This window comes from Pempheris klunzingeri, chromosome 3 (assembly GCF_042242105.1).
Source record: "Pempheris klunzingeri isolate RE-2024b chromosome 3, fPemKlu1.hap1, whole genome shotgun sequence".
NCBI lineage: Eukaryota > Metazoa > Chordata > Actinopteri > Acropomatiformes > Pempheridae > Pempheris > Pempheris klunzingeri.
In genome coordinates this window covers 21,856,101-21,869,152 of record NC_092014.1, presented here as the reverse complement: position 1 = coordinate 21,869,152, position 13,052 = coordinate 21,856,101, and the positions used below count along the sequence as shown (strand labels likewise).

At 41.8% G+C, this 13,052-nt stretch overlaps 1 protein-coding gene across 1 annotated transcript; it reads right to left on the bottom strand.

The window, feature by feature from the left end:
* Window positions 1–266: 266 nt before the first annotated feature.
* krt94 (keratin 94) lies at window positions 267–3,550 on the bottom strand. Its single transcript, XM_070854262.1, has 8 exons — window positions 3,015–3,550; window positions 2,647–2,729; window positions 2,377–2,533; window positions 2,071–2,232; window positions 1,777–1,902; window positions 839–1,059; window positions 662–675; window positions 267–555 (listed from the first exon to the last, which is right to left on the bottom strand). The coding sequence occupies exons 1-8, from the start codon at window positions 3,453–3,455 to the stop codon at window positions 506–508; spliced, it is 1,254 nt and encodes a 417-aa protein (XP_070710363.1). The 5' UTR covers window positions 3,456–3,550; the 3' UTR covers window positions 267–505.
* Between the last annotated feature and the right edge of the window lie 9,502 nt (window positions 3,551–13,052).

Sequence of the window (13,052 nt, the reverse complement as noted above, 5' to 3'; positions counted from 1 at the left end):
TCTTCAAGTTTTCTTTGAGTTCTGAGAGCGATGAATTCAACTCAGTCTCTTCCTAATGCTTTCCACACTTGAGCTGTTAACCATTGTTCACCCTTTCCTGACAACAGCCCACTTATGTAACACAGATTTCCGCAACTCCGTGTCCCACCTCCCAAAATGTAAGGCCGTTTCCATGGCGACTGCATAAACAGAGCGATGTTGTTGAAAAGGACATAGGCTCTCACTTTTTTTTTTTTGAAAGCCCAGAAAAGTCACAAAACAACCTGTATTGACCAGCAGATTTATTTTTCAGACAAGCCTCACACACACAAGCACACACAAGTCGTTTCTTCTCATTTCTGCAAATGTTGTTTCGTACATAAACTTTAACACGGGCTTTACTTCCAACATATCTCAGTTTGTTTCAGTACAGTTTCACTCATCTCGTGTAACAGCTTTTATTAGTCAGACTGTGTGTGTGTGTGTGTGTGTGTCTGAGAACAGCTTGTCCTGCCAGTTGGACCTCCTAGCTGGATGTGCGCACAGTGGTGGTTGTGACTGTGGTCTTTGAGCCCCCTGTTAGAAAGAAGGGAAAAAATCATGATGGCAGTGCTTCTGGCTCTTATTACACTGACACTGCTGTTATGTAATGTCTTCTTAAAGCCTTTGAGATGTCACTTACCTGTAGTCATGGGTCTAGAACGAGGAAGAGGAAAGAGAAAAGTAGAGGAAAAACAATGAGTGAAGTGGGCCTGCGCATTATTTTCCAAATAAATATTAGTATTTTTATTAGTATTAAATAGTAGTATTTCGGTCTAAATGGTCCCATAAATCTGTGCTCCTGTATCATCGTGCCTACCTGGACTCCTCTGTTTCCAGCAGGCTCCTGTAGGTTGCGATCTCCTGTTCCAGCCTAGTCTTGATGTCCAGGAGCATCTTGTAATCCTGGCCCTGCTGCTCAATGCTAGCGCGTACGCTGGCGAGTTCTGACTCAAGCATGTTGATTGTGTTCTGGAAGGCGGCGAGCATGGAGCTGTAACGAGCCTCTGTCTCTCCCAGCGTGTTCTCCAGCGCCCCTTTCTGTCAGAGAGTAAAAGCGGAAAAGGAGCTGAATTCATGCACGTGAATTGTGACACATACAGTTTGCTGTTCGTACTTGCAAACCAGTTTACAGTAGTAAATCTTTTGTGACACTTCAAACCATTGGACGTTATAGACTGTGACCTCCAACCACACCCTGGATTATATATGTCTGACAGACACAAAAGCATGTCCCTGTTTGTCTACAATTTTCCATTCCTTTATGAAGGAATAATTAGCCAAGGCATGGGCATGGTGAAGGTTTTGAATGCATGTGTCTTTTAGCTGCCCCTCCACTGTTACATTGGAGCAGTGTGCTGCTTTCACAGGAGTGTTGAATGATTTACTCCAGCTGGACACAGATAATCCACGGGACTATGGCTTTTGGGTCATGCAGTTCAGCATTCCTTCAGCTTTCTTCAAGCTCTTTTATGTCTTCCAGAATTTGAGCAGATGTCTGTGAAATGTTTTCTTCAGCAGGGGCCCTTCCCTCCCTTCCCTCCCTTCTCCACAGCTCCCATCACTCTTATCTTTCTCTCCCTCCCTTCGTTCTTTCAATAAAGCCTCCTTCTCTTACCCTCCCTTCTGCTCTTTCACCCTCTATCATTGCCTGTTTTTCCATTTCCCCTGACAAGACGGCAATCTGGGAATTTTGCTCATATAAGGAAAGATCAGAGATGTGAACAGATGGTTTGGGTTCAGGTTTTTTTTTCCTACCATGCTGAGCTGAGACTGGAGCTCAATCTCCAGGCCCTGCATTGTGCGCCGCAGGTCACCGATCTCTGTCTTGGACGTCTGGATTGTCTCTGTGCTTGTGGCCACCTCCTTGCTCAGGGCTGTCGACTAGAGCAAGAAACAAAGACACAGCTGTGAAGACCAAGTCTTGGTGATTGCTCATCTTAGGTTCAAAGAAGATTATGTTTAATTACAGGTTAGGCTTTTGAGGGAGTAAGCCTAGTCATTTGCAACGTGTGGGATATGGTGCCTTTGTTTATGGGAAAATCCTTTCACCTTCTCATTAAACCAGGCCTCCTGGTCCCGACGATGTTTGTCAGTGATGGATTCGTACTGGGCACGGATCTCCTCCAGGACTTTGTTTAAGTCTTGCTGGGGCGCGGCATCCACCTCAACGTTGACTGTGCCGGTAAGCTGAGAGCGCATTGCTGCCAGCTCCTGGTCAACCAGGAAGAAGGAAGAAGAAATCAGCTTTAAGATCTATTTGAAGTTTGAGTTTCAAACAGTCGTGCAGGTGGGATAATGCCAGCTGTGTTCATAGTGAGCAGTGATCATTATAACGAGAGGAAGTGCATCAGTCACCTCTGCGTGGTTCTTCTTGAGGTAGGCCAGCTCATCTTGCAGACCTTCAATCTGCATCTCCAGGTCAGCCTTTGTCAGGGTGGTCTGGTCAAGCAGGCGGCGCAGGTTGGCGATGTCAGCCTCAACCGACTGGCGCATCATCAGCTCATGCTCGAATCTTATTAGTTTGGAGAGGAGAGAACGTTGTAATGAGACAGCTATAACCCTTAAGCCTTTTTGTTTGACATTATCAAGATGATGATGGGTCCACAGAAGTATGAAGATGCTTACTTGGTTCTGAAGTCATCAGCAGCCAGTTTGGAGTTGTCGATCTGGAGCAGGATGTTGGCGTTGTCAATGGTGGCTTTGGCAATCTTTAGAGAAGAACAACAATGGGAGTTGTTCAGAGAGATGCTTAGTCATGTCATGTCATATGCTATGAGTCATATTGCCATGCACAGTATTCCCTAATACACTTGACAACCTTCCCTTGATTACTTTGAGGTTTTCTAAATCATACATCATCATTAATTGTTCATCAAATAATCAAGCATTCAGTAGCTCAAGGAATCATGCAGACTCTAGTTATGGCTCTACCCTTTTAAGGCCCTCCCTTGGTAATCATTAACAGCACAGCAAATATTTGGCACACACTATACCTTGTCCTTCAGGTCGTTGATAATGGCCCAGTAGTTGCTGTAGTCCCTCTCTGCCGCAGGGCCCTTCTTCTCGTAATACTCTCTAATCTGAATCTCCAGCTTGGAGTTGGCCGCCTCCAGAGAGCGGACCTTGTCCAGGTAGGAGGCCAGACGGTCATTCAGGTTCTGCATAGTGGCCTTCTCATTCAGGTGCACGGCGCTCTGGTCCAGGGCGCTGGACAGGTCGAACCCGCTGCTGCCCATGCCCATGCCCATACCCATGCCCATGCCTCCGCCAAACCCAGAGGAGACGGTGCGCATGCTGGAAGAGGAGATGCGGGGTCCTCTGAAGCTGAGTCCTGACACGCTGTGGGCCTTCTGGGGAGCAGCACTTGATGTGTAGCTCCGGGTCTGTCTGATTATGGACGGACCACCGGTAACGCTGCTCTGGCTGTAAAACATGATGACTGACTGTCTGCTGGTCAAGAGAAGACACGAGGAGAGAGGACCGTTAAACAGCTGTAGACTGTAGCAGGACTGCAGAGTTTGATAGAGGGAGGCAGGCTCTTGATATAGTGCTGGACCTGGGGCGGGCCTGGCTGGGAGGAGAGAGGTGGAGGGGGAAGGAGGGAGTTTTCCTTTGCAGCTCAGCCATGGGCTTGGCAGAACTTCCATTTGTTTTCTTTTAAGGACCAGGGTTCGGTTTCTTTCCACTCCTGTGAGGAAACTGTTTGGGAATGTGTGTGTGTGTGTGTGTGTGTGTGTGTGTGTGTGTGTTCAGTTTGTGGGGTTCTCTCTTAGTGTTTATATGTGTGTACGTACCCATATACATGTATGATTTGTGCATGCATTGAGTACCTGCAGTTCTAGTCTCAGTCTAATGTCAATGCAAATAGAGAAGGCGTTGAATTATTGTCCCGCCATAAGTCAACATTCAGATTAAGTACTTTGTAAATAATGCCTTTCATTAGTGCTCTTTTGTCATGAATCACTGATCAGGTTACAGTCCAACTGATCCAACAGAAACATTTCATTTCCATATAACCAATACTTACTGCCCAATTAGTTTCATGAATCACTTAAAATCATTACTTGTAGCATCAGTAATTTACAGCAAGATGCTGTTCCTGTGTGAGTAATTAGAGTTTTTAGAGAGGCAAAGAGAAAGATAAGTGCTAGAAGACCATTTGAATTACAGCCTTTGGTATTTAATTAAATGCTACCACTATCTAATAGGCATTAAGGTCAACAAGATAAAAAGTAGCCTGTAGTCAATAAAAACGTCTCTGACTGACAGCTGCATGAAGACTTTGTAGCCTTGAACCAGCATTGTTTTCCATATTTTCAGTCTAACCCATTTGAGGGAGTTCATCAGTCCCCATTGTTCACCATATCACACTCAACATCCCCCCTCAGTCCTGTATCCTGTGTGTGGTGTGTATAGGTGTGTCTGTGTGCACAGTTCATTTGTTCATTTTGTTGGTTTTGTCCCATGTCACAGTCACACACAGTCTGTGTGAGGGATGAGAGAAAGTGTCTCGAGGGAATCTGTGTGGTTTCTGTGTGTGTGTGTGTGTGTGTGTGTGTGTGTGGGCAAACCTGTGGGTGGTTGGGTGTACAGGCATGTGTGTTTTTATGTGTGTGTGTGTGTCGCTCTTATCTCAGTCTTGGGCTCTGGCCAGTTTCTGCGTCAGCTGGGGGTTGGTGAGGGAGGCACATGGGGGGGGGTCACTTCTCAGTCAGAGGAAGAATTGAATCATGCGTCTTATGTGCTGCGTGTGTGTAACTGCATTACATAATCTCCCTCTGCTGTACAGTTTTTCCAGTTTTCCCAACACAGTTGTGTTATGGGCTTCTTTACAGTTTTCTTCTACAGTACGAGTTCCTTGTGATTCGTAGTGGTCCCATTAAAGTCTGCCATTATAAACTAGATCCAGGAAATGGTTAGCTTTGCTTTGACATGTGATGTCTTGCTTGTTTAGTATGTCCAAAAACTACAAGTGAATGTTGATTGTTGTGGTTTTATGGGGGGGGGGGTCTTGTGAGGGGCTTACACTTGGTCTGTTGCTAAGTCAGTTGTGCCTTGCCACTCTAAGTCCGACCAAATAATTATGTCAGTATGTCAAAATCTGTCACTCTCTTCCATCAATTTGTTGATACCACTGCTTCCCACCCAATCAGTAAAAGGAAACAAATGCACTACAAAAGCATTAATGTTGTCACTGCTCAGAGGGCTTTTCCACTTTTTTCCACAGTCATTAATGGCCTGAGTTATTTTCCTTCCAAGTGGTCATTGCAGTCAGAAGTTAGCTCTGTAAATTTTCTTATCTCAGTGTTCGAAGAATTTCCTTTTCTTTTGCTTTGATCCTTCATAATGTTGCCATAAATTAGAAATGAATACCTATAATTTAACAAGACAGCAGGAGATTATTGTATCCCAGCAATGTACTCTGCTAGGAAATAGTTACGTTGCGTGGGCCTTCACATGAACAGGCTTAGCCCTAAAACTAGGCTAAGACTAGGCTTAAGTTTGGTTGGTGTATCCAACATAAAGTCTGTTCTAAAGACTGGTCTTAACAAAGATTGACTTAAGGAGCAGTTAGGACCAAATTTAGTAAAGAGCAGTTGATGCAACCCATCTCTCGATTTTGGTCGTCAGGCAACAAGTGAAGAACTGACTGTTTCCAGTCTTATGCTGGGTTACGTTAGCCAACACTGGCTCTAGCTTCATATATGTAGGATTGCCACGAGAGTGGTCTTTTAATCTAACTGCCCAAGAAAGTGTACAGGCCTATTTACCAAAATGTCAAACTATTCCTTCAAGTGACCCACACACCTCAAAGTAAGAGTGCACTGTGGCATCTCATGCCAGACTTTCCTTTCCTTTCCTTTCTGTATTATTCAACACATTTTTAGACCTCTTGACATAGTTTGCTCCAGCAAATGTCTTTTTTAGGGGAAATATCCATTCTAGGAGGAAATAAATAACCACAGGAATTGAATGCAGTCCAAAAATATTATAGGGGTTGAAGACCAAGACCAAAATGTTCAATATGTGTTTCCCAAGTTTACCTTGATTGGACTTAAAAACTAGTTAAGTTTATTTGTGTAGGCCTTAATCGCTTTTATATATAATCTCAGCAGGCCTGTCAGCACCCACATTGTGAAAACAGTGTCTGAAAAATGACTCCTCCAAACTAAGACCCTTGCTGAGAACAAGAGAGAACTCCCACTAGGAGCTCAGAGGGGAAAAATACACAAAACCGTGGGAGGTGCTGCTTGGTGTCTCATGGGTGCAGAAAAGGACAAAATCTCTGGAGACTCGAGCCGCATTTATATAGAAGTTTACACCAGGCTGAGTTTACTGTTTGTTCTCCAAAACACATACTCTGATCCTGGATCCACAGCATGCCATGTGGGCTTAATGAATTCATCACAATTAAGAAGAAACCTTTCTGAGCTCAGGCTTTCTTGCTTTGCAGCTGAATCAGTGTCAATCTTGGCACAGGTACCAAGAAATGGGCAGGGATGGGCAAATACCTCACTGTCTGGGTTGTCTGCTGAGACATAGCTTTGTGTGCAGTAGGACGAAGATAAATGACAGCATAGTGGATTAGCTCATGTCTTTATGTGCTGGAGACCATAGATGGATGTTTTCACTTAAACCAACCTTGTGAATCATGTTCATGGTTGACTGAAATCTCACGTGTGCCACTTTTTCTTTTTCATCTCTATTTATTCTCTAGAATCAATGCACCCATTTTCAGTCATATTGTAATTACTATGGTGAGTGAGTAGGACATTTAATGACCGTGTATTTGCAGCTTCTTGTGTGATCTTCAAACACAGATTAAGCTACTTTTTGGTATCTAGCTCAGCAGGATTGAGAACAAAGTCTACAATACCGACTATTTAAGCAAAACAAACAGGACCCGCGGGACTTCCAGTCATCAAATATCTAATCACTGATTTAGACCATTAAACCCAATAAATCTTTAAGAGCCTTCCTTCTAACATTATCTAAATCTTAAGGTGTCTCCACCCGTCCTCTGTGAGAGTTTGTTTTATGCATTATGAGGAATAAACCGTTTGACTCAGTAGAGACACATCTCCATCCACCCCCACACCATCGTCAAATACCACTGCTTATTTAAAACATGTGGTGTAAAACTGATGATAAGATCTTTTGATAAACAGACGTCAACCTTTAGCAAAGGAGGACGGCGCTGTTGCTCCACACCTTCTGCATTGATTTTTTTTTTTCTTTTCATGGTGCAACTTGTTAATTGTTGTGTGATGTGCCGTGTAACACTGTCGTTTTATGTTTATAGCAGTGTACTCTACTTTAATTAACGATTTATGAAGCAAATTTCAAAGCGAAAGAAAATTAATAACTCTGCAAAATGCTAATTAAATGTTTTAAGGTCTGCACCAAGTCAGCAGTGATTAATGACTAACAATGATTATCCATGATGTTCTGTTCTGAGTTTCCTTCTTTCAGCTGGAAAGAATAGAGGGATGGTTTCTATTCAATGCAAGAACAAAGAGGCAACCTGAAGGGAAGGAAGTCCACTGTGCTATTCTTCCCTTATATCGCCTTAAAGTTACCATAGTCTCAAAATAGCATCAAAATAATCCACTATTTGTTTGCAACATAGCAACCACGAGGATTGGAAGAAGTGCTATCACTCATGTTGAGGTCTGGATTGTCTGGATTCCTGCACCTGAGCGCAGATGAATTCGGTGTCTTCGCCATTTGTTTCGGCATGCAGTGGGAATGAGAGATGGCTGGCATTCCCATGTCTTTCACAAACTGGTCACTTCCTTAATGTCATGTTTTCACATGGCGTAATGTCATGACAAGCAGCAAATCAGTGCACCTTTGTTCTTTGTTTTAACAGCTTGAGGTTTGTGACTGCTGCCGACACGTGTGGAGCCCACACTCGCACCAACAATACGCAGCGGTCAATTCCACATGTTGAATTATCACCTAAAGGTAACAGTTTACTGTTTATCTCGTTACCAATTTGTTTTTTGTCAAAAGACACATTTCTGTGAATATGGTCAAATTTGTAACAAGTCATGACTTTAATTAATCCAGTACTTTTTGTATTGTTTATGGCCAAATACCTGCAAAACTAATGACACTCCCATCAGCCTCAGTTGTACTTTGTTGTGTTTTTTATTTCCCCCATAGCACCATCTTTTCTCTTGAATTTGTTTTAGGGGGAAAATGTCAGCAACAGAAATGTACTCTTGCAGTAACCACTGAGTAGCCCATTACACCACATTCTGGAAAAATTGGCACAGCAGTTAACCAGGACTGACCTACGCAGAGGTCCTGTGACCTTATATATTTGTCTAAGCCAGTAATAGAGGGTTTGCCTCTGTGAGTGTTTTTAGTGATCTGTGAATCAGTTCAGAAGTTATATGACTTCCTGTGAAAAGCCAATGTGAAAAGTTAATCAGTTCTTCCTTGCTCAATAACCAACCAGTCAAAGTTTTATGAAATCTATTCTGAATCTTCTGAAACGTCCTGCTCGCAGACAGGCAGAAGAACAGTAACGTGCGCACAAAGCAGCAAGAGCAGCTCTGTGCAGAGTTAGTAACTATGAATCACAGATGTGAGCCCGTATGGAGCAACATGGTCCTCTGAGCCTCCTGTCAATGTAACACACCCCTCCACAGGCATTATCTCACCCTGCTCAACAATTCAACAAGCACTTTGTAATAACATCCCAGCATGGAATATTTCTGACAAAGGTCCTGAACTGAATCATGAACTGAACATCCACAGTAAAATGTGTTGAGAGGTGGGATTACTCCCGAGTCTGTACGTGTGTGTGGGTGTGTGTGTGTGTGTGTGTGTGCTCTATCTATGTGGGACCATTTTCTGTAGACAAAGTTAAACATTCACCCGCACATTGTACATTGAATTATCACCTGTGCATTTAGACTCTTTCATATCCATTCATCACGCGTAGCTTAACTAAACAAATGTCTGTTGTGTTAATAAACCCACCTATACTCATTCCAGTGGTACAGTTAATTAAGTAATATTAGAATAAAGCTTGTTCTGTCTACTTTGTGCGCAAACTGTTGCTTTATTAAAAAGATAAATCAAGCACCGATGCACAGTGATAAGGGGTGTATGCGCTAAAGAAAAAAAGCCTCTCAGGTAAATGCTTTGTGTATATAACCTGAACTCCTCTGCAGATGCTCCTTTTTATTTCAACATTAATAAAGCTGTGTACGGAAGAGAAAAAACAGGCACTGTTTGGATTCAAGGAACTTTATTGTCATACCAGCACACATTTACACATGAGATGGTACGAAATTTCGCTCTCAGGTCCCGGTTTAAGCCGCAATAAATATATAAAATAGAAGTACTTAAAAAAAGAGCACTATAAACTTTTGAATATCCTTGTTCTAACCATCCCTATGCCACGACAACTGATTGTCAAAGAAAGAAACTAAAAATGCAATGTTGCAAACCCATACAAAGTTCAAGAGAAAATTTTAATCAGGTCTTTAGGGATTTATACATCTCTGTTGACGAATGCAACACACTATCACACAGCCACACCTTTCCTGTGTAACACACTTCTGAGCTGTAGAGGCAAGATGCAAAGCTGAAGTGCACCATCTAGTGATAGTCGCTGCAAAAACTGCTCACCACGGAGATCAAGCACATGTACATGAGTCACAAGCGAGCCACCATGCCACACCCAAGGGAGCAGTGTGAGCTGTGCAAAGGGAGAATTTAACCTGCTGGTGCACCAAACTTTCTCTCTCTGGAGAGGAATCAGTCAGATTGTCACAAAAAAAAAAAGGAATGGAAGTAGGGGGCTAAGAGAAAAATGAGACCCAACGATGATTCTAATTTATTGTAACAGTATTAAAAGAATGTGTTTAATTGTGAACAGTTTACAAGATGTTTAAATCACAGCTGAATATTTGCCCACAAAAGAAGGCCCAAATCTTCCCTCTCTGCCTCTCCCTGTGTCACACAGAGTACGTGGCTGCACATGTATGCACGCACACAAAAGCAGCATGTGTCTGTGTGAAAAATTTAAGGGGTCATGACTGACGGATTGAGCAACAAAAGAAAAGGATTTAACGCAGGCATTCTTGTTCTTGTTTTTCTGCTTGTTCTTGTTCACAGATCACTCTGTGTCCACTATGATCTCTCTACTTACAGTTTTTTTCTCTTTCTTTTTTTTTTGAAAGAGAGAGAAAGTGGGCGTGCAGAGCTGATGGGAGGTGGTGAGTTTGTGCTTGGTGAGGATTGGTCCGAGTGTTGTAACTTTTTTTGGATTATATATCTGGGGGCATTTTTCCTTTAGCTCACCTCTAATCAGCCATCTCTAAACACAGGATGTTTATTTTAACCACTGAAGGATAAAAAGGGCAGCAACACATTTATGACCACTTACTGACAATATAGCCTGCACTTAATACCATTTTATAACTCAAATATCATGGACCACATGCCTTAGAGCTGTTCATTTAAGACACTTTCTCTGGAGTGCTTTCATTCTGATCTGCAGCAAATCCAGGGATTTAATTAATCTGTGATTAAATCAAATATATCGTGATTAATAGTGGGATGAATTTTATGCATCAAATAGTTTCCCTATGAAATAAAACTCCTCTACACAGGACTAGCGCATCACTGCACATAGACTCGATCACACAGGTCCTTATAAAGCACTTGTTGACTGTCTGTATGTACTAGTATTATGTGCTATTAGTCCTATATGTTGTAAAGAAAGTTAATACTTCTCTGGTAAATTATTTATTATGATCCTTTCTGTTGTTATTCATTTGTTCATTCATTAAAATTTGCAAAAGAAAACTGACAGTAAAGATTAAGTATATCTACTATAACAATAGACATGAACAATTAGGAAAAGTCTGATTACAACTCTTTGAGCTTCTGTGATTTTATGTGATTCAAATTACCTCTTTGGAAAACTAAAAGGTCAGCCAAAGTGTGTGTGTGTGTGTGTGTGAAACTATGCCCCAAATTACTTTCATGAATAGATAATAAAACACTGTTTGCACAAGCATGAGTACATAAAGGAGTGTTACTACACCTGAAATTCCTCTTCCCAATGTAAATGTACCCTCCGCATCGACTATCTTAGAGAATGAATCTGTAGTAACCCTGAAGGGTGTCGGTGTGGCCCAGAGGAGGCGGGCAGAGCAACATATTTGTCTTGAGTATTTGAGAGAACAAAAGACCGTTTCTTTAATTAGCACAGGCAAATATTTAAAAGGATTACGGTAAAATTGAGAAAGCTGTTTTACAAGCCCGTCGTGCCTGCTGGTTTACTGCAGTGCTGGATTGTTGGCCCGCAAGGCTTTGGGGAAAGGAGACTGATGTTGTACAACTTAATACGAGTCAAAGGAATGAACATGATGTACAGATCTACAGTAAAAACACATTGTTTACAATGCTAAAGGAACGCTCTTTCACTGCTTATGTGAACGTCATGTGGTCAAACGTTTTTGGAAGGAGGTGCTTGACATGATGAGCCAGATAACAAAACTGAAAACCCCTTGTTTGCATAAGTTGAGCAGTTTATTATTAAGAAGAGTAACCATTAGATGTGTGTCTTACAAGCTAAGAAAGTAGTAGCTATTGGATGGACAAATGTGAACAACACCTTTGGTGATCCATACCTTCTAAAAGACAGACAGAGCGCATGCTGATCCAATGATGATCAGTCAGTGCGAGGTACTACAAGATAATTGTCACAGATCTTTTTTCACAGCAGACATTTTGAGATGTCATGACAGGACATGTCAAACGTGTAACTGATAACACGCTCACAGAGACACTTAAATGGATCAGAGCCAGCCAAAACTGTCTGCTGTGGAAAAGACCTTTATTAGATGGGAAACCATCAACAACTGCTATGAGCATCTATTCTTATCAGTTAATCAAAATTGTTGATTTTGCTCTCATAGATAACGCTGATACTTCAATGTTTTGCCTTCATGAGCGGATTTGCCCTCTTGTGTTGATGCCAGAGGCTAATCATTCCACATAAATCATTTTGCTCCAGTCACTGGAATAAAATGTTTGATATGTACCTTTGTTGTTGTTGTCCCCACGCCACTCTTTTCAAAGAAGTAGACTAACTGACATTTCTCAGACACAATCAATCCATCAGTCATCCCCTTTTTCAGGCCTCACCCTGCTTATCAGTGTGGTTGCTGACTGAAGAGGTTGTGAAATGGTGATAGGGGAAGGCAAATCAGGCAGCCCGGCTGGATTGTTCAGAGAGACATGAACATAAAAACAACAAGGTGATCATTTTCTACTGACACAAGGACGCACTTCAGTTAGGAGTGAGCCACAATGATAATTATAAACCAGCAAAACTTGTTGGTGCATTTCTTTATAAAGCTGTTGGGGATCATTGTGGATTTTTCACAGTATTTCCAATACAATTGGTTTAATGTAGGCTTGTGGCTGTGGTCATCTCACCAGTGAAACTAATTTATTAGTAATTTGTCAGATTTGTTTTGCCAGGAAATCCGATAATCTAAAGAAAACTAGACTTTCTGTTATGTTTACTGAATCTCAGGGTTTCACCCTCTATGAATCCTAGAATCCGATAATATAATGAATAAAAATAATAGGATAAAGATAAGAAATAAAAATTGGACTCTACTGTAAGAGAAACCTTTTCTTTATCCGTAGCCTAAAACAGCTTCTTAAAAATCTAGTGGCCTGCCAGTGGGCAGTGTAGGGTCTGGGTGTGAAGCTTCATACATGTATGTTATAAGGGTTAGAGTTAGGGTTGGGTGGATTGTTGAGAGGTTATAGAAGTCTAGTTTACTTATAGTCATTATTTATATTGCTATAGACATTAACGCAGTTTTTTGCTTGCATGAGTAACGATGAAAAGAGGTATTTCCTATGTAACTTGCAGTATGCGATAATGAATGAATTTCTGCAAAAGAGTGACATGATGTGACTGTGGAATAGATTAACATGCCTGCCACTAAGTGAAATCTGTTAACATCATTTTTAAGATTACTATG

What these genes read in the sequence shown, in the direction of transcription:
- krt94 (XM_070854262.1), bottom strand. Translation starts at nt 3,455, where the DNA reads ATGTTTTACAGCCAGAGCAGCGTTACCGGTGGTCCGTCCATAATCAGA. An exon ending in AGGCCTGGTTTAATGAGAAG is followed by an intron (nt 1,903 to 2,070) that starts GTGAAAGGATTT and finishes TTCTTGCTCTAG; the next exon opens with TCGACAGCCCTGAGCAAGGA. An exon ending in TCCAGTCTCAGCTCAGCATG is followed by an intron (nt 1,060 to 1,776) that starts GTAGGAAAAAAA and finishes ACTCTCTGACAG; the next exon opens with AAAGGGGCGCTGGAGAACAC.